This window comes from Malania oleifera, chromosome 5 (genome assembly GCF_029873635.1).
Source record: "Malania oleifera isolate guangnan ecotype guangnan chromosome 5, ASM2987363v1, whole genome shotgun sequence".
Taxonomy (NCBI): Eukaryota; Viridiplantae; Streptophyta; class Magnoliopsida; order Santalales; family Ximeniaceae; genus Malania; species Malania oleifera.
In genome coordinates, this window is record NC_080421.1 from 1,803,978 (window position 1) to 1,824,642 (window position 20,665).

General features: G+C 35.8%; 1 protein-coding gene across 3 annotated transcripts; it reads left to right on the forward strand.

The window, feature by feature from the left end:
• The first annotated feature begins 357 nt into the window (after positions 1-357).
• On the forward strand, positions 358-15,227 carry LOC131156574 (serine/threonine-protein kinase BSK1-like). Of its 3 annotated transcripts, none has more exons than XM_058110376.1 (10): positions 358-476; positions 586-926; positions 1,078-1,213; positions 2,099-2,232; positions 2,356-2,461; positions 2,953-3,038; positions 11,438-11,626; positions 13,931-14,095; positions 14,186-14,299; positions 14,788-15,227. In XM_058110376.1, exons 2-10 carry the CDS (start codon positions 603-605, stop codon positions 15,043-15,045), a joined length of 1,512 nt encoding a protein of 503 aa, XP_057966359.1. In that variant the 5' UTR covers positions 358-476; positions 586-602; the 3' UTR covers positions 15,046-15,227. The 3 variants fall into 3 exon arrangements, with proteins under 3 accessions (XP_057966359.1, XP_057966360.1, XP_057966358.1); XM_058110377.1 differs by having other exon boundaries at positions 365-476; positions 556-926; XM_058110375.1 differs by having other exon boundaries at positions 365-926.
• The last annotated feature ends 5,438 nt before the right edge of the window (positions 15,228-20,665 follow it).

The following is a 20,665-nucleotide window of genomic DNA, read 5'->3' on the forward strand; positions in this document are numbered from 1 at the left end:
TATTTTAATTCCTGATTAAAAGTTTTTGCTAGTAAATACGGATTATTAATATTAAATAATCATAGAAGCATACTATTTTCGCAATTAATTGAAAATCAAAAAATCCAGTCTTTAATTTTTTTTTCCATAATAGATAAAAATCAATAATGAAAAAACGAAACCAATGAATCTTTAAACGCGTTGTCATTATTTGTTCCTTTGGTTGCAAAAAAATAAAAATAAAAATACAAATAAAAAATAAACTCGGACTTCATTCCTTATTAATATTTATCTTGACACGTAAGTTAATATATTTTTAAATAAATATAAATTAATGATCATGATCCCAAACAGTATTTATGGTATTATAATAAAACTATATTTTACACATGCAAGACTCAGAGAGCTATAAAAACTGGAAAGGAACTGCTGAGCTATGGAAATTGGAAAGTGAAAACAGAGCAGGAAGAGAAGCCGAGGAGCCGCCCATACCCCCGGTACCTTCCTCAATCCTCCTTCCCCTCTCTCCCTTTCAATCTCTCACATTGTTTGAGTAATTGATCCGTGATTCGTCAGCCATGGTTGTTCCTCTTGTCATCTGAGCAGAGCAGCCTACAGCGCTAATGGGGTGTTGCGGGTCGTCATTTCTAACGGAGACCCACTCAGAAAAGGGGAAGCTCCACCATACCCAGAGCCCGCCGTCGACCCACCCGTCACTCCCCGGCGGCCCCGGCCCGGAATCCGCCGCTGCCGGAACCCCCTCCTTCGCGGAGTTCTCCTTCTCCGACCTCAAAGCCGCCACCAACAACTTCAGCACCGACTTCATCGTCTCCGAGAGCGGCGCAGTAGCCCCCAATTTGGTCTACAAGGGCCGCCTCCAGAACCGCCGCTGGGTCGCCGTCAAGAAGTTCTACAAGATGGCTTGGCCCGACCCTAAACAGTTCGCTGTACAACATTTTTGTCCTTTTCGCTTTTTATCTTCTAATCATATATTTCTTTATTTGGTTTTGTTTTAACGGGATGCCATTTGTGATTTGCGAACAAGTTTGTGTAATGCGGATATGATTTAATTTAATTTGTGTGTTGGCATGAATGAAGGACGAGGCTTGGGGGGTCGGGAAGTTAAGGCATCGCAGACTGGCCAATTTGATTGGGTACTGCTGTGATGGAGATGAGAGGCTGCTTGTCGCCGAGTTCATGCCAAATGACACTTTTGCGAAGCATTTATTCCACTGTATGTTTGATTTTTATCTCCTCGACTCCTTTTTGAGATATATTCATTCATTAAGCTGCAATTAATTTCTGTATCGAAGAATGTTTCAGTTTCGTGATGTTTGGGTATCGGTGTTGAATTTAAATTGCGTGAACATGAACATGGACAAGTTCTGATACAAAATTCTATGGAATTTTATCTGAATTCATCGTATAATTTTAAATTTACTGCTCCAAATTTGTGTTTCCAAAGGCAAAATTGATGTATTCAGTGACCTTTTTAGGTTGTTTCGTGGGGTTTAAGACAATTGCACTTTCAAATGGGAGCTAGCATTGGAGATGATCATGGCTTATTGTTGTATGAATAATTTAGTTTTGGTTAATAATAATGATCCCCGTTTATTGAATGGGTTGATTTAAGCTATATCTACCCTTTATTTGTTGAGTCCTGCTGCATCAAACAATTAGTTCTGAATTCTGAGGGAAGGAAAATATAGGGAAAAGGGTTGTAAATTGTAATGTGGATGCATTTGCGTCTTTAAGTCTCTGTAGTTCAATCTGATATTTCAGTGGATGATATTTTGATTTGTTCAGCTTTTTTTTGCTGCAATGAATAACAATTAGGTGGTTCTCAAGTATGAGTTATTTCTGTCCAACGATGTTTGTGACTTTCGTTTTTCATTTTGCTTCTTACATCCCATATAATTTCAATTCAGTGCATTCTTATTGCTTTCTTTGTTTCTGTTATTTTTTTTGTTTTTCGGGATGTGTTTTCCTTCCTCAAATTTGCTTTTGATTTTTTTTTTCTTAATTAGTTTGCTATCTGTTGCTTATGCATGCATTTGATGGATTTAGCAGTGCATTATTTTTAACTAGGATTTTAATTCAACTCTTTACTTCTTGATAGGGGAAAATCAAACCATTGATTGGGTCATGCGTTTGAGGGTGGCTCTTTACATTGCTGAGGCCCTAGATTACTGTAGTACAGAAGGCCGCCCATTATATCATGATTTGAATGCTTATAGGGTCCTATTTGATGAGGTGTCGTAATTTATTTCCCTTCTCAAATGTAAAGTTTGTTCCTAATATATTATTGTTTTGGTCCCTTCTGCAATGTTCATTTTTATCTATGGTGATAATCGAATGTATGAATTGACCATGTAGGATGGTGATCCACGACTTTCATGTTTTGGTTTGATGAAAAATAGTAGGGATGGTAAAAGCTATAGTACAAATCTTGCCTACTCACCTCCAGAGTATTTAAAAAATGGTAAATATTTCTATGATCTTGATAGTGTATTTTTTTTTATTGGTAAATGAAGTTACTGTTTTTTTATATGAAATATTTTTGCTCTGCTCTTTAACCATTGAGAAATAACATACATTTAAGTAAATTAATCATTCTCTGTGCCATTGGTGGACCTAAGGTCCTGGCAGGGCAATTGCTTCCCCAAGGATCCAAAACTTTAGGGTATATGGATAGAAAAATTTAAAATATTTGGGCAAATCCCCCAAAAATATATATCTCTTTTGTATATGTTTTGGTACTAGCGATATATTCTGTGCCTGCCGTGGCTGCCTGTCTTTCTTTAAGAAAATATGTGCTGACTGGTCATAATGCATAACTGATTTCAGTTGCAACTTGGGCTGTCTTCCACTAGACCATGGGTTAAGGCAATAATTTCTTTACCTTGAATTGCATGAAAATCTCATATGGATGACTTATACTTTTTTTACAATTTTCATAATTTGTAATTACAGGAATTGTGACCCCTGAAAGTGTTATTTACAGTTTTGGTTCTGTCCTTTTGGATCTGCTGAGTGGAAAACACATCCCTCCCAATCATGTAAGTGATTTACACTCAGAAATTAGTACATGCGTGTTTAATGCAGTATCTTCTTTAGTTGTTGTTTTGATTGTGGGTGACCACTTAAATGCGTAAATGACGTAATGTCTTCTTTATTGTTGTTTGAGTTGTAAGGGATCTCATCCTTCTTTGCTCTGACCTTTGTGAAGTAGACTCTGTTTCATAGGTCTACAATCATGAACAAGCTTTTCTGTTCATTTAAGATGAAAGAAACAGAAGGATGCACAAAAGACACCTCCTTCCTTCCTCCCTCCTTTTCCTTTGTTTATTTTTCTTCAACCTGCCAACCTACATAAAAAAGCCAATTGAAGACTTGCTCTGTTTCCTGAAAATCTGCTTCCTGGGTCCTTGCCTTACTTATTTAAAGATCATTTGGTATCATTCTAAGAAAGTATGAAATAAAGAATTAAAAAACTTAAAAATAGAAACTAAAGCTAAATGAACCAGCTACATAATCGGTTATATTCCTAAAACCTGATTATACAAGACAACTTCAGAATTTGATTGAAAACATGTTCATGTTTGTCCTTGGATCAAATAACAACTAATTATCATACTATCCTTTGAAGACTATATTTTTCCGTCATCAAATACTAAGCAATATAACTATATCTCTACTAATCCACAATTGATTGAAAAGTGTAAATAAATTCAAATCCTTAATCAATTTAAATATGATTAGAATAATGAAAAAGGAGAAAAACTTAATTTGATAAAATCTGGAATTACTTGATCATTATTTTATTTAATAATTATAATTTTAACACACTCTTTATTACTCCAAGAATAATCTATGATGGTTGAACATTGTCAAAATAAATTTTGAATATTTTTATTAGTCTCCTAAAAAAATTTAGAAAATATAGGGATATTTTAATTTTGATTTTATATTAAATTCATATTTCCATTTTTTTTTCCATAATTTTCTTTATTAAAAACTTCGTGTACAAAATAATTAATTGACAAAAGTAAATTTTCTGTATTAAAATATTGTAGCATCACTGCAAGTCTGCAACCCATTTCTACAAGAAGTTAAAACCAGAATTTTGGTTTTTAACTATTGCCCAATCCACAACACTCAATTAAATAGTAGCAGTATAGACAAATGAACTGCATAAATTGGCGGAAAATGATTCATATAGCCGACCCCACTTAGTGGGACTAAGGCTTGGTTTTGTTGTTGTTGTAGTATAGACAAGTGAACTGTCCATGTATTTCTTTATAGCACTTGTGGAATATAGGAAAATGATCCAAAACCTGTTTGGTTGTGGTTGGCATGACCTTACAGGGGACATTTTGATTTATGGCTTAAAAAATGTTTTTCGAATCCGATAATAATGTCTGCAAACATGTCTTGCCAATATAAGTGCTTATGTTCTAACCTCTCAAAATAAGCCAGAAGTAGGAAGTTTGAAAGTGAAGCTTCTACTTTGTAAGCAGTAAACTTACACAAGTCCTAAGTAATTGGAGTTGTTTTTATGTCTATGGTGGGTCAAACACAGGACTTATTTAGTACTGTGAATGTAGTTGGCTGTTGTTTTTATTGTTGCTGATGTTGCTGCTGGATGTTGTGGTCATACGATGCTAATTTTTGGACCTTTCTCTAACAGTTAATGTTTGAAATTTTATTAGCTTTTGGCATAAGCTAACCGCAAAAGTTACGGCCAAGGATTACCAAATGCTTAAAACTATTACAATGCTATTTGCAAGCTCCAAAGACATTTCAAATTGCTAAACCAAATATGCAAAGACTTAATGACCAAAAGGCTCTCACTTAACACTTGTACTCAATTTTTTCTTTGTATAAAAATTTAATTTAGTATTAACATTTCTGATTAATTTTATTTGTTGATAAGACATACTCCATGGACACCATTTCATATAGCAACATTGTTCTTCATTGGTTAATGCCATAAAGTGCAGATCTGGAGATTTGACTCTTTATGCACGAAAAATGGTAGGAAAAATATGTGTGAATATAGGGTTTTCTATCCCTTTAAATAGTCGTCACTAACCTTTTATTTAACCTAGGCAGTTAGGCCACCTAATTAACTACCAATTTATGTAACCCTAAGTCAAAGCTAGGTCATAACAAATAAGTAGGGCTTGGTTTGCACAGCTGAGCTGAGGTTGAGAGTAGGGTTATACACGGAAGGTATCAACACCCTCTGCACATTCTTCCTCGAACAATGCCAAATTGATCTTAGACTATCTTATATTTAACCAACATTGACATTTACTTGCTCAATTACTTTTCAATCAACCTCTATTTTAAACATCGACTACTATACCCCTTTTAATATTGAGACACTTTGCATTGTACTTTTGATAAGGACACTATATTGAAGAGGCATCAAGGGAATGCCAGCCCATGGTACACTTAATCAAGTACCCTGAAGGGTTTCACACAAATAAAAGATTACATCAAAATCATTAATAATAATCCTACTATTCCAGCTATTAACTGCAGTAAACCAGTGTTCTTTGCTGATTTAGATTTTTGAGGATGAATTCTTGAACACTTGCCTATTCCTCTCCTTCCAAACACCTGAGAAAATTGCAATGGGAATGGGGGACAAAACCATTCTCTTCACCTTTGTGGCCCAAATCCCTTTCCAGGCCAGAGTTCCCTTCCGACAGAGTTAGAGATAATCCATCTTTGTCCGATTAGAGACAACATCATATTCTAGAGATTCCTTGTCCAAGCACAGTGAAGGAGGATGTGTTCAACCAATTCTGCGTCAACCATGCAGAGGGGACATCTATTGACAACTGACAGACCCCATCTCTGCAAGTTATCCATGGTCAAAATCTTACCATGGGTTGCCTCCCAAGCAAGAAAGGCAACTTTTGTGGGGGCTGTAGTCTTCCAAATTTGAGTCCAAGGGAAAATAAAATTGTTTGACACCGAAGGGAAGAGCTTACTGTAGAAGGATCTAATAGTGAAGGCTCCCTTCACATCTAAGGTCTAAAAAGGGAGATCAGTGCTATTATAGTGTTGGTAGCTGTAGAAATCCATGAGCTGGTTGAGTTCCCAATCATCCATAGTTCTAAGGGAATGTTCCAAAAAGGCCACTGATCTGAGGTTTGAAGGTGTTGACTGACCCAGGCATCTTTATCATATGCCAAGTTATAGATGGCTGGGAATAGGGTTCTAAGAGCTTCTTGATTGTGCCACGAGTTGTGCCAAAAAAAATGTAGTCCCCCCTTCGCACATGAAACCTGTTACAGGAAGCAAAAACATTCTAGCCTTTCCTGATGAAATTCCACACTCCTACACCATGTGGTCCTCTGTTAGGCTGGGAGATCCAATCGTATGTTCAAGCCCATATTTCACAGCAATGATTCCCCACCAAAGGTGATCTTTCCAATCATGAATCTCCATAACCAGTTCCCTAATAGGGCTTTGTTGAAAGTGTGGAGGGGCTTCATACCCAAGTCTCCTAAATGAAAGGGTTGTTTCCCCATGCCCCCCATTTGACAAGGTGAAATTTGACTTCCGCCCTGAAGCTTCCCCAAAGAAACCTCCTTTGAATTCCTTCAAGTCTCTTGGCAACTGAAGTTGGAAGGGGGAGGAGAGACATGAAGTAAACAGGGAGATTTGTTTGATGAGAGTGAGTCTGCCACCCTTTGATCAGAAATTCTTCTTCCATCCAGCCAGCCTTTTTTCAAATTTCTCAACGATGGGATCCACACTCCTTTGAGTCCTTTCTCTTTGAATTTGGCGCCAAGAGGTAACTCAAGGTAGTTAATAGGGAAAGTACTCATTTTACAGCCCAAAATACCAGCAAGGAGAGGCCCATTTTTCTCCAACTGGAATGAAAACTTTCAGACCTGAAAGCACCTCAAACTCTGCCAAGATACATCTCAAATTCAGAATGTGGAGAGTGTCATCCTCACAAAAAAATTTAGTTTCATTAGCAAACAGGAGATGTGTGACCTCTATAGTAATATTGTATCTGCCAACTCTAAGGCCTTTGAGCAGCCCTTCACCTGTAGCTTTTATCAACATGAGGCTCAATACTTCCAGCATTGTACTTTGATATGATACGCAAAGATTCTCTTGCCTCAAGAAACCCTAAACGCGTGCTAGTGCTATGTGTCTGTCTTTGAATTGATTCAAAGAATTATTTATTGCCAAAAATATTAGGAAGATGAGAATCCCTTTCAACGTGCAACATGTCAATTAAACCAAATCTTTGGCTTTGAAAATGTTCTCCTAGGCTTTCCCTGGTAGTTCAGGTGAATATCTTAGAGTTTGCAAGCTCCTAGGCCAATTGGAGATTGTCACTAATGCATTGCATTCCAATGACCTCTATTTCAAAAAAAAAAAAAAAAAAAAAGTCAATAAGATTAATAGAAGATAATTAGGCAGACCTAGCACAAAAATGTAAACATTCGTGGCATCAAATATGAACACACTCTAGATCTATCCTAAAGGGAAAGATATGCATGTGAAATAATTTTCCTTCTAATCATACCTTAATTTGCACTCTTGAGATTTTTAGTGAATTTTATTTTTGAGAAAATCTATGGTTCCTAAATTACTAGAAAAACAACTTTAATAAACCAAACTAGAACGGCACAATAAAATCAAAATCCTTTCAAGAAGGCAATACTTACATACAAAAAGAATCATCATTTCTTTATTTTTTGAATTTTTGAAAGTTTTGTGGGTTTTAACTATTCAATTTATGGGTTTCAACTATTCCAATTCAAAGAAAAACAAATAAAAGGTACATGCATTAAGTCAAAATACTAGAAAACCAGCTCATTATAAAAAATCAACATTTTTTTAATGCTTTTGGTAACGTTGCGATTATGTTTTTTGGATTTTAATAACATTAAAATGATGCAAGTAAAATAATGAGCATAAAAAATGCAAGAAAATTGACAAAAAAAATTTCATTTTTGGCATTTTTGAATACTCAATTTTTTTTTTTTTAATTTGTATAGTCAAAGCAACACAAAACAAGAAGAAAAACAACAACAACAGTGCTAATAGCCTAATGATAATGAAAGAAACTGAAGATAGTTTTTTTTATTTTTAAATTTTGGATGGTTCCTTATTTTTGGCTTTTCTAATAATAAAACAGTAATAATAGAAAAGAACAAAAGTCCGGCGTACATAAAAAACATTTTTTTGTTTATTTTTCACACGTTTTATTTGAATTTTCCTAATTTTTTCTTATTTTTTATGTTTCATCATAGAATACCTTTAAGATTAAAAGTAAAGTGTTATAGGATGTCTATAAGACCAGTTATGTTATATGAATCAGAATGTCAAGGAACTAAGAAACACCATATCCCAAAAAGTAAAAATTTCCAAAATGAGAATTTTAAGGTGTATGAGTGGTATAACATTGAAAGATAAATTAAGGAATGAACATATTCTGTTAAATTAGGCATAGCATTGTAAGATAAGATAAAGGAGGGGCATTTTAGATAAATGTAGGCCAAATGATACCCTAGTTAGGAGGAGTGAGTTAGTTACATTTAGTGGCAATAGAAGGGGTATGGTAAGACCTAAAGAGATAGTGATAAATGTCTAATTGCCCTCAAATTATCGGAGGAAATTGCCCACGATTGTGTAAATTGGCGAAAAGGATTCATGTAGCTAATCCCACCCAGCTTAAGGCTTGTTTTTTGTTGTTGAATTAAAGGAAAAATAAATAAAAAATAATTGTCATAATTAAAAAACTGAGAGGGTACCCATATACCCTGTCATATTTTTTGCACAGATTAAGCCCTAGCTGCCATGTGTACAGCCCCAAGTCACCATCTTCCTCATAGATATGCTAGGGTTCCTGCTGCAATTCAATGATAGTCATAGCCTTGCTGTGCTTGGTACAGCACTGATCCCAAATTACTGCTGCATCAGTCCAAACTGAGGAAGTTGTAAGTGATCCCCTGCCTTGCTGTTGGAACGGCTGCAGACCTGCAACCCATGATCCTCTCTCTCTCTTTCTCTCTCTCTCTAAAACTGACCCATGGACTTCATTGTCATGTTATGTGTCGTTGCTTGGACTTGGATGTTGTTCATGCATCTGTGAAAATGATAGTGAAAAAATTTGATGATGCTGTTAGATTACCATTTTACCTAAAAGTTTAAGCTGTTAGGTTATGGGCCAACAATGTATATGAAGTTTTAATTCTTTCCTGCACGTGCAGCCCGATAGCAAATGGAGTCATAAAGACACAATAAATAACACTCATTATAGGGAATACAAAATTTTTTAAACACCACACAATAATGTGGGCAACGAGACTAGAATCCAGGACCTCCTGGTAACCAGCTCTGATACCATTTTAGATTACCACTTTACCTAAAAGCGTAAGCTGTTAGGTTGTAGGCCAACAATGTCTAATAGATGCAAGCGGCTATAATGAAAGAAATGAATGCTTCATGATGATTATGAACATGTTGCCAAGGAGTAGGAGGATGGATGATCATGGTGGGTGAAGAGCATGTGTACACTCTTAGCTTGCATGGATGGGGGAGGATGTTACCTTTAGTCTTCTCCCACTGCCAAGACCAAGAAAATCCCTATTCTTTCATGCTCTCCTTCTCAAGAAAACATAAGTCTGTAGGGTCCCCTCCCATTGCTCCAAACCCCCAATTTCTCAATGTATTAGGGTGTCTTTTTCCCACTCTAGAACGTGTGTTATTCTTCCCCTCTGAGCCTCCTCATAAAGAGTTAGTGTTGTGGAACTCTTGCAACAGTGCAAGACATGCCGATTTCCTAGTAGAAAGGGGCAATGTTCTCTCCATTAAAACATAAAAAATGGCTCAATGTTATTTACTTCCATAACTGCAGGGCCAAATCAGGAAATTTACACAAAAAAATCCTGGCAATGCACTAGGCTTTAGGCTAACCTCAAATACTAGCAATTTTTGCGATTAATTTCTAAAATCAAACTAGAATTGTCCACATCCATTCAAATTTGCCTTTCAAGACAGTTGAATGTGGGGTAGTCAATTAAAATAGAGAATTTGGAGTCCAGAGTTATTTTGGAAATGATGTGCTTATGGTCAAAATCATAGTGCTGTCAAATCAAGATTCAGACTGTGAATCAAAATTCAAACTTTGGAATCAAGAATTGAATCAAATCATAAGATTTGGAACAAATTTTCAAAATCAATTCTAAATATTACCCATATATTGATATATGAACCACAACTAAAATAGCACAATACATTTACATTTTGATGATAAAAAAAATGATGTTTCATGTTGGGAATGAGTAAAAAGTATTAATAAAAAAATGAACTTTTTGCTGTTTAAGGGAAAGAAATCAATAAAAAATAATAAAAAATCAAGCTTTTGGTTTTTATCAGCATTTAAAAAATAATATCTCATTCACATTCTTTCTTGAATTAAAAAGAAAAAAAGAACTTTTAAAAAATGATAGTAATTGAACAAGCTACTAAAAAACCAACTTTTGAATCTTAACAACACAGCAAAACATGAGTACCACCTTAGCCAATGAGTGTTCTGCCCTTCTTAATGTCAGAACATTATACTCTCTCAAGAGTGAAGAATTGTTTAGTATAGGCAACATAAGGCCTAAAGTTATATTTTCTCCTTTTTTAGAACAGAACTGATGCAGTCAAGGAATGGAAGGTAATCATGTAAAATAAAAGCAATAAAAAAAGAGATGGGGTTTTAAACCATCGAGTCTGTTAGGATACGATAGATCTAAAATCATGCAAATTGGTAGATTTAGATTGATTCACTAGATTCGCAAAGTGAATGGATACATTTGGCAACAATTCATCTGTTTTTAGATTCACTTGTAAGATTCGATTTGGATGGGATTGATACAAATCATATGAATCGAGTCATGAATTGTAAGATTCTTACAACTTGGTCAAAATTTTTATTAGTTTTGTGTGATCCTCATCCTGGGTTGTTTTCTTGTTTATGTAGTTCATGCTGAATAGTAGTACAATGATGGGCCTTCATGACTCTTAGTATGGCCTAATTAGTTCTATCTTACGTGGGATGCTTCTGAAGTAGTAGCCATACTTTGAGTGAGTGGGGAGTCATCCTACATCAAATTGGATATTTGGTACTATAATGTGAAGATCAAGGATATTTTTGCTGTGATTTTGTTCTAATAATTGGCATGTTATTTATTTAGTTTGATGATCAAAATAGAAGCATCATTCACCAGCCTAAATGGTGAAAAAGTGTTTTATATGCTACTTCTACTCTATTTATATGATCATACTTTGCTTTGAAAATGAATTAATAGCCACAAGATGCATGCTGCAAAACTTCTTGTGACTGTTGCATGTGTCATGGAAGAGGCTTGGATGATCTTTTAAAGCAAGAAGAGCTCAAATATAATTTGATATTGATGCATGTGTACAGGCTCTTGATATGATACGACACGATAGCATCATGTTTCTAATGGATTCGCATTTGGAGGGAAAATTTTCTACAGAAGAAGCTACAGTGGTGGTCGATCTTGCCTCTAAATGTTTGCAATACGAGCCTAGAGACCGACCTAATTCAAAAGACCTTGTTGCTATACTTGCTCCTTTGCAAACCAAACCCAATGTGAGGAACTTTTTAGAATTTTTACTGTTTCCTAATCCTCAGACTGAGCAGTGGCTGCTTTGCTTATCTCATTTTATTTTATTAATTATATGTTTGTCAAGAAACTCTGATAGTTTCTTATGGATTGTGATTTCGCATCCACACATGGATGTGTGTGTGCATTTGTTTATGCATGCATGCAGATCGCATGCACAGCTGTGCATGTGTATGTGGACTTTCGGCAGTTTAAACGAATATTTAGGGGAATCAAATTTCAAAAGGGGATGTAGTGGAATTGTTCTTGGCAGAGGTCAATTACAAAGTGAAACATTGAAATCTTAGTGGTGCTTCAGTCATTGAAATATCAATGGAATAGCTTATTGTACGAAGATTGCTTTTCCCCCCATACTTTATTAACTTGTCCTGGCATTGACATGACCCAAATGTGATGGGGCTTAGTAATCTAGCTTCTCATTATTATACTTGGGTTGGAAATATTTTAAAATGTGAAGGTGCAAGGTGAGGCCTAAGCCTTAAGGCGTTGGGGTGTAAGCCTATTGAGAATTTTATTTTTAGATAAAAATATGTAAATAAATTTCATATATTTTACAAATAAATAAAAATTAAGAAAATCACAAGTTTAATGTAAAAAAGGGGCCAAAGACACATACCTCCCTTGAGGTTTGGCAAAAAGGCAATTACCTCCCCTGAGGTTCGCCAAAAATACGCAAACCTCTCCTTATATTTTGCAAAAAGACAAGTTTTTTTAGTGGATGTTTGTGTCTTTTAAACAAACCTCAGGGGAGGTATATGACATTTTTGAAATCTTAGGGGAGGGTTGTGACATTCTTTGTCCTTTTGCCAAACCTTAGGGGGGGTTGAGTGTCTTTTGCCCTAAAAAAATTAGATATAATTTGTGAACTACTTGTTGAGCATTCAAAAATTACTAACTTTAATTCATTACATAAATCAGGACGAGAGATAGCTGTAACATTACAAAGATCAAGTTATTTTTAAGATCTAGTACACAACTTTCAATTATTTTGGAAAGGTTGAAGTTCAAGAGTTTTAGAAGTCGACTCATATTATGACATTTCTTTTATATATGCACGAAGTTAAAATTTTCAAGACAAATCGAACTTGAGATTCACGTACACAAAATGCGTAAGCCTCAACTAAAAAGACGCAAAAGGCATGCCTTTTGTACGAATGCATAAGTCTTGCCGTGTAATACGTTAACCTTGTTGGGATTTGGCATTTGGGATTGAGCCCCGTTTTAGGCCTGCCTTGCCTTGAGGCTTGATTGAGCCTTTTAAAGCTTTGGAAAATACCACTATATAGTTGTGGCTTGTACGATGTTATTGTCATATGTTAGTACATTGTGTACACATTTTAAATATAATTTTAAAATAATATTGTGTAGCATATCTGCTGTTTATGACATCTGTAACACAGTTTTTCTTCTTCTTCTTCTTCTCCTTCTCCTTCTTCTTCTTCTTTTTTTTTTTTTAATCCTTGCAATGATATGTTCATTAATGTTTCTTTTCAACATGTCTACATTCCCTTTCTAGTAGGCGTTGGCATGGTTTTTTGTTAGGGAGTAGGAGCGGAGGGGGTAGACCTAAAATAAAAATTTGAGTTCTGTTTGATCGGACATACTTTTACAATAACTTAAACTAAGATTGAGAGTAGGGATTTGATAGCATTCCAAAACTTTTTGAGCATATTGTCTTTAGAATGTGCAAAATTTTGGAAAAGGATTCATATGGTGGATTCCACATAGTTGGACTTGAGCCTTGGTGGTTTGTTGTTATTGTTGTAGTTAGATAATATAGTAGTACATCAACTACTTAGGGCATACTGGAAATGTTAGTCAATAAATTTATGTAGTTTAAATTGTTTACTTAGTTGAAAGAGAGGAAAGAGGAAAGGGAGGCACAGAAACTTACCAAATTAGCACTGGGTCAAGGGGAATTCTCTCTCCTTTCCTCTTTCCGATTCTCCCCCCCTGTGCATCAAATTTAATGGTGGCCAATTGGGGATGTATCTAGAGTTTGATTGGCAATTGCTAAAATTGTAATAGTTGCTTCACTTGGTTATTGAGGCATCCATTAAATTTTACACATTGTTGCTTGGAGAGTTGGAGTACTATTGAGGGCATGCCTGCATTTTTTGAAGTGCTTTGAGAACATAACCATGTTTACCATTGTGCTTTTACTTGGTCAAGTTTTGATTTGTACTTGATGGGCATTGCTTTTTATTAAGAAGCTGATCAACATATCTCCTTGGAGAAAATAAGAAAGCTGACCCTTAAAGGCTTTGCAGGTTCCATCGTATGTCATGCTTGGAATTTCAAAGCATGAGGAAATGCCATCCACTCCACAGCGGCCTCTTTCACCAATGGGGGAGGCCTGTTCACGGATGGACCTCACTGCAATCCATCAAATCTTAGTAATGGCACACTACAGGGATGATGAAGGAACGGATGAGGTAAGTGAATGGTACAAAAGAGGTTTACAAAAGGGTTTTGCATAGCCAAATTCTTGTGCTAAAATATTTACTTTGATTTGGATGTTTCAGTTGTCTTTCCAAGAGTGGACGCAGCAGATGAGGGAGATGCTCGAGGCAAGAAAGCGTGGGGACTATGCATTCCGTGACAAGGACTTTAAAACTGCCATCGAATGTTATTCTCAGGTATGATTCTTTAATTTCTTTTGCAAATATGGCATGAAATGTGGTTACTTACGGATCTCCCAATTTCTGACGTGTTCTTTGCAGTTGGCAGCTATTTCTTTTTTCTCCTATTCCTGCTATAAAATATAGAAATTTCTTAGCTCTGATCCTGGGCTGTTCCATTTCTCTTTTTACTGCCTGGATTGTGATATTCTTTTAAAATTAATTACTGTTAAGTACAACTTGAATTTTCCCATGCTCTGGCTCACTGATATGTGACTCATTTTTCTCTTCATTTGCATAAGGTTGGGGTATCTAGGGTTAGGGTTTTAAGCCTCTGAGGGATTCTGATCTCTACAGTACCTTTCTTTGATTCATTCAATTCTCACCTCCCACCTGTTGGTATAGGCCTCAAAGATGAACCACGTAAATCTTGGTCTTTTGCTTTGCATTAATGTATAGATCTGATTTTTCTCCTTTTGGTTTGTTTTCCATGGTTTCCTTTGTAGTTTATAGATGTAGGGACCATGAGTTCCCCAACAGTTTACGCAAGGCGAAGTCTATGTTATCTCCTATGCGATCAACCTGATGCTGCACTTCGCGATGCCATGCAAGCACAATGTGTCCATCCAGACTGGCCAACGGCCTTCTACATGCAGTCCGTTGCCCTTGCTAAGTTGAACATGCACAAGGATGCTGCTGACATGTTGAATGAAGCTGCTGGGCTCGAGGAAAAGAGGCAAAGAAGTGGGAGAGGATCATCATGATCAATACTGTAAACATAAATCCATTCTTCACCACCCATTGTTGTAGACCGCCTGCCCAAGTGTGTGTAACAGAGTTTGTTCTCAATCAAAAATGTATAATAGTGAAACATTTATTTCTTGCATATTATTATTATTATTTGGTGAGAACTGTGGTCTCCATTTCTATAAATAAGCATTTATGTTAATGAGAAATTGTTAGGTGGAGAAGCCTGGTGGGTAGAAAACATTTAGCTTTGTACTTCGACTATCAATGCAGAGGCTCACGAGCTCATCCAGAACCTCCATCTCTCTTTGGGAACTGACCCAGTCTATGGAGAATTTCAGTAGGCTGTGACCTCTGTTTGTCTCTTGGTATGCTGTCTTCACCATCTTTACTTTGCATCACCGATCCATAGTTCGCATGGTGAAATCTCTGTACCATGATTCATGAATCTGCAAATTAAATTAGGCTCATGACCTCTACTCCATTCTTAAAGTGATTTTTGGTCAGATGCACCTCATTATCAATTATGGGCACTCTCATTCGAGAATCTCCTATGCTTGCAGAAAATTGGGTGATCAGAGTAAGACTCTAGACAGATTTTCCGTTCATGTCAGTGAAGATTATAGAAAAAGAGTTCTTGGGAGCTGGAGAGGGTAGCTCAGTCTACTTGCCTTTTCTATTTCTGTTTCCTTATAATCCTTCTTCGGGGTTCGCTGAAGGATTTAACCATCTTCCCACTTCTTGTGGTGGGGTGGTTTATCTTAGTTGGTGGCTGTTGTACAATGGTTCCCCAATGTCAGATGAGCATAAGTGGGATATAACTCATTTGGCATAGGTGGTGGGCAGGAAAATGGATCTGACAAAGTTATGCCACCCCTAAAATAGGCATAGTAACTACTGTTAATTAAAGATGAAAGGTATGAAGAGAGCTGCACCACAATGTTTTGCATCTTCCAATCTACTCCATGCATTTCTCAGGATTGCAACAATTAGACTGACCAAGGTAAAAGGATTTCGGATTAGGTAAGACTAAAGAGGATAAATCCTTCGAGTCCTTGTCCTTCATGCCAAATTTTCCATTCATTTATAGACCTAAGTGAATAACTCTCTTGAATATAAGCCACCACTCAATAATGCTGATCTTCACTTATGAAGATATTGCACTTATATTAGCCATATGGCGTTGGGGTGGGATGGTTTATGATTACAAGGATGGTTGTTTCAGCAGTATAACGAGTCCTTGTGTGTCGCACATGAATGTTAAAGTGACGCTTTAGTAATTTATAGATGGGAGAGAATATCTAAAGCTAATGCTTTGAAGGAGACAAAGAAGTTAGATGCCACCCATCTGTTAAATATTCTATGCATTAAATAGTCATATGAAATCTTCAAAACTTAATAGCTCTTTGTTTTGTCGAAGTTAAATTAACACTCTGGGATTGTTAGTTCTTTTAATTAATTGGGTGTTGAGTTTGGGTAGAAGGGGACATTGGGCAAACAATGCCAGACACATTGGCTAGATCCAAATCAAAATTAGTGATCACGTGATAAGTAATGTGTTCAAAAGGAAAGAAAAAAAGAAAAGAAACAATGGAAGGAAATGGTAAATAAAAAATATGAATATTTACTAAACAGGTCTTCTTATGTCTTTTAAAAGTAACAACAACAACAAGAAGAAGATCAAGCCTTAATTACACTAGGTGGGGTTGACTATATGAATCTTTTTTCGCCAATTTATGCGATCATAGATCATTTCTTTTAACAAATTTAGGGATATTAAATCCTTACTCACTATCTCCTCCAAAGTTATTTTAGGTCTATCCCTACCCCTTCTACTGCCTCCCACAGTAACTAACTCATTCTTCCTTACTGGTGCACTATGTGGCCTACGTTGCAAATGTCTATACCATCTGAGTCATCCCTTCCTTATTTTATCTCCTATAGGAACTACACCTAACTTACCGCGAATATGTTCATTCCTTAAATTGATCTATGACTTTGATTTTATGAAAAGAAAATAGAAACACCTTGAAGACTCAGAATATAATCCGGGAGTTGTTTCTGATACTTAAGTCAGGAATTGAAGAAGTTAGAGTAGATATGACAATAATATAAAAAGTGTATTCTTGTGAGATGTATTACCTTCCCCTAGAAGTTCCTTTTTTATAGCGAAGGACCCTCTTGGTTTTAATACTTGGCACCTTTAATTGAATGAAAGTTACACTCTTTCATTTTCCTCCTTTACTTAAGAGTTATGGGCCTTTCTTAGCTCTCCTTTACCACCGAGAGTTACATTTTAGGGTGCCCCTTTGTCTCCTTGTTATGAACATTTATTTTATTCATCATGAATTCCCCCCTCCCCTTCCCCCAACTTCCAAGCCTAGAAGGCATGTTCAAGTTCGAGACTATTTATTTTTTCGCTCAGTTATTAATTACGAGTAACCCATTTGCCAATTAGGAACAAATCTCATATTTTTGTGACAATTAAAATCCCACTTGTAAATTCCATGAGCAAAGCTCATCCATCGAATATGAGCAAAGCTAATCTATTAAAATATAAGTAGAGTTCATATATTAAAAGTGAGCAAAGCTTATCTGTCATGTATGAGCAGAACTCATTTGTCATGTATGAACAAAGCTCAATTTTTGCATTTCATTTGGGGTTCGGTTTTTTCATCCGAGTTGAAGGTTAGGTATTTTTTCCTTTGTCATTCTGCCAAGTAGGCCTATTTGATCTGTTGAGCTAGTCTTGCATTCCTTTTAGGCTATTCTTTCAAATATATTTTTCAGCACTTGATATCAATAAAAAGAGAATGCTTCATCCCATTATAGTTAGGATGCCTAATCAATGCCTTTTTATATTCTCTTCTAGGTTTGACCATATTACCATGATGACCCAATTTATTTGTCATGTTGAAGTGAAAAATATTGCAACCCAATAAATAAATTAGGGAAAGAATTCAAACTCATTAAGTGATTCAAAGTACTCAAAGAAATAATTGCTGCCATCAAGTAGAAGCTTAGTACGTGTAGAACATACTTCAGTCAGTATTACCTTACCACCTTGGAACTAAGTCTTGCCCTATTTGGGGCTTGATCAAGTTTCCCCCACTTCCACTCCTTGATTTTTTCCTAATAGCTTGAGGTTGCTATTATCTTGAGTCAGTAATATTTCTTCTAGCCCCACAGGAGGCCCCAAACTTTTGTTGCTGAAATTCACTGATTTGATCTATGACCTAAATTTCCTAAAAAGAAAATAGAAAAGATTGGAGGATTCAAAATGTACTATGAGGGATCCCTCCAATGTTTAAGTTAGGATTGAAGAAGTAAGAATGAATATGACAAAAATATAGAACATATGTTCTTTTGAGATGTTTTACCTTCTCCCAGAAGTCCCTTTTTATAGTGAGGGACCTTGTTGGTATTCAATACCCGACATCTTTAATACAAGGAGAGTTACAAAAGTTACATTCCTTTATTTACCCCCTTACTAAAGGACTACAAGTCCTTTATTATCCCTCTTTTAGTACCTTGAGTTACACCTCAAGGTGCCCCTTTGTCTCCTTTCTAGAAACATTTATTTTTATTTGCCATCAAATAGAACAAATAACAATCACAAACCAAGCCTTAAGTCACTAGGTGGGGTCGGCTATATAAATCTTTTTTTTTTTTCAATTTATACGATTGAGGGCAATTTCTTCGAAGAAAATAAGGGCTATTAAATCTTTACTTACTATTACATTCGAGTTATTTTAGGTTTTACCTTACCCTTTCTATTGCCATTAAAAGTTACTAGCTCACTCCTTATTGGTGCACTATTTGTCCTATGTCGTAGTTGCCTAAACGAGAGCCGTCCTCCCTTATCTTATCTTGTGCTATGCCTAACTACCGCGAATATGTTCATTTCTTAATTTAAATTTTAATGTTTATACCACTCAATCACCTTAGCATTCCCATTTCAATAACTTTTATTTTTTGGATATGTTGTTTCTTAGTTGTCCAACATTCTGAACCATATAGCATGACTGGTCTTATAACTATTCTATAATTTTTTTTTTTTTAAATTTTTTTATGGGTATTCCACAATCTCACAACATGCTTGAAACACTTACCCATTTTACTGTACCACTTTAACTCTAATAGTAGGAGTTTAATGGGTTAGAAATTTTAATATACACCTTTATTTATCTTGACTTGATAAAAAAAAAGACTTTCTTTCCTTTCGTTTTTTATGACATATTTTTCTTTCCCTTTTCTCTCTTTCCCAATAAATTTTTGGTCAAACTCTGGATTTGCTTCATCACCTTGCAAGTTTCATGGATTATTCATTTTTTTACAAAAATAAAGAATGGATGGCATTCTTGCCCCTACACTATCAAAAGCGAACCTTAATAATTAAACATGAACTTTAAGTCATAATTTTTTAGGGTATTCAAACAATAGATGGTGAGACTAATTTGACCTTAGGTGCTGCTCTTACATTTATGCTCCCTGCCTTGTTTTTAGGACAAAACACCACTTTACAATTGTTAATATTTAATTAATTTATTAAGCCCTCTTAAGCCACACATCAATATTAAATGATAACCAAGGTGACTTGAATATGACTTTATACTGAAAGTTGGAGAAGAAGAGATTCCTTCTGTCCCTTATATATTATATTCAGGGCAACTTCCAACAAAAGGAAGGCTATGGTCGAATATTGTCTTGAGAGTGCTAGGCTTTCTAATAGAGATGATTCCTCCTTTAAAGTTTAAACCCAAAATCCCCCTAGTCATGCTTGTATTGTATTTAGTAACTTATAACAAATCTTGGAAATGTGTGTGTTTGTGTGTGTGTGTGTGTGAGAGAGAGAGAGAGAGAGAGATATTTATCAACTTATTGGGGATTGATCACCATCTGTTTTAAATATGAAATGTTGCATTACATGGAAACAGTTCATGTGAAAAAAATGTCTGAAATAGGAAATACAATATTCAAGAGTGAGGCCACCCTCTTTTAAAGATTGTGCATGAGAGTTTGCAGCTCTCTTGTCTGCTGGAGAGGTATAACCAGGGGGATGCATGGGAGGCAAAGAAGGCATCAATGGTATTATCATTTGATGAATATTATATCAAGTTTGAGGGAAATTAATATAACAAATATTGAATTAGTTTTCACGTGTGGTATGGTTGTCTTGTGCAGTGTGCACAATTACTGCATGCATATAGTGAGCAAAAAGATATGAATTAATGAAGATGAAGCATAAGAAAAATTAAGAATGCCAATGAGCTTTTATTTTAACAGAGACAGGTAGAGACATGAAGTCTATACGGCTGGTGCATTGCATAATTCATGAATCTGTGTCATGTGTATAGTGCACTGCCACATGATATCCAGATAGGCCAAATGTAAAAAATTGGTTGATGAGTTGTTTGGCCTGGTGGGGGGAAGACAATGCATAAACATTGGCATGATAGCCTCAAATCCAAATCAAAATCAGGTCATTGCGTCTCATTGACTGCTGAATTGGCTGAGATTCCTCATGGTATCTTCTTTTCCCCATGTTAGTATATATTGATGCCAATGCTAGCTAGCGAAGGCAAATTACTAGCTAGACTGAGTTGTGCATTCAAGTGGTAGGCCTTCAGAAGAAAA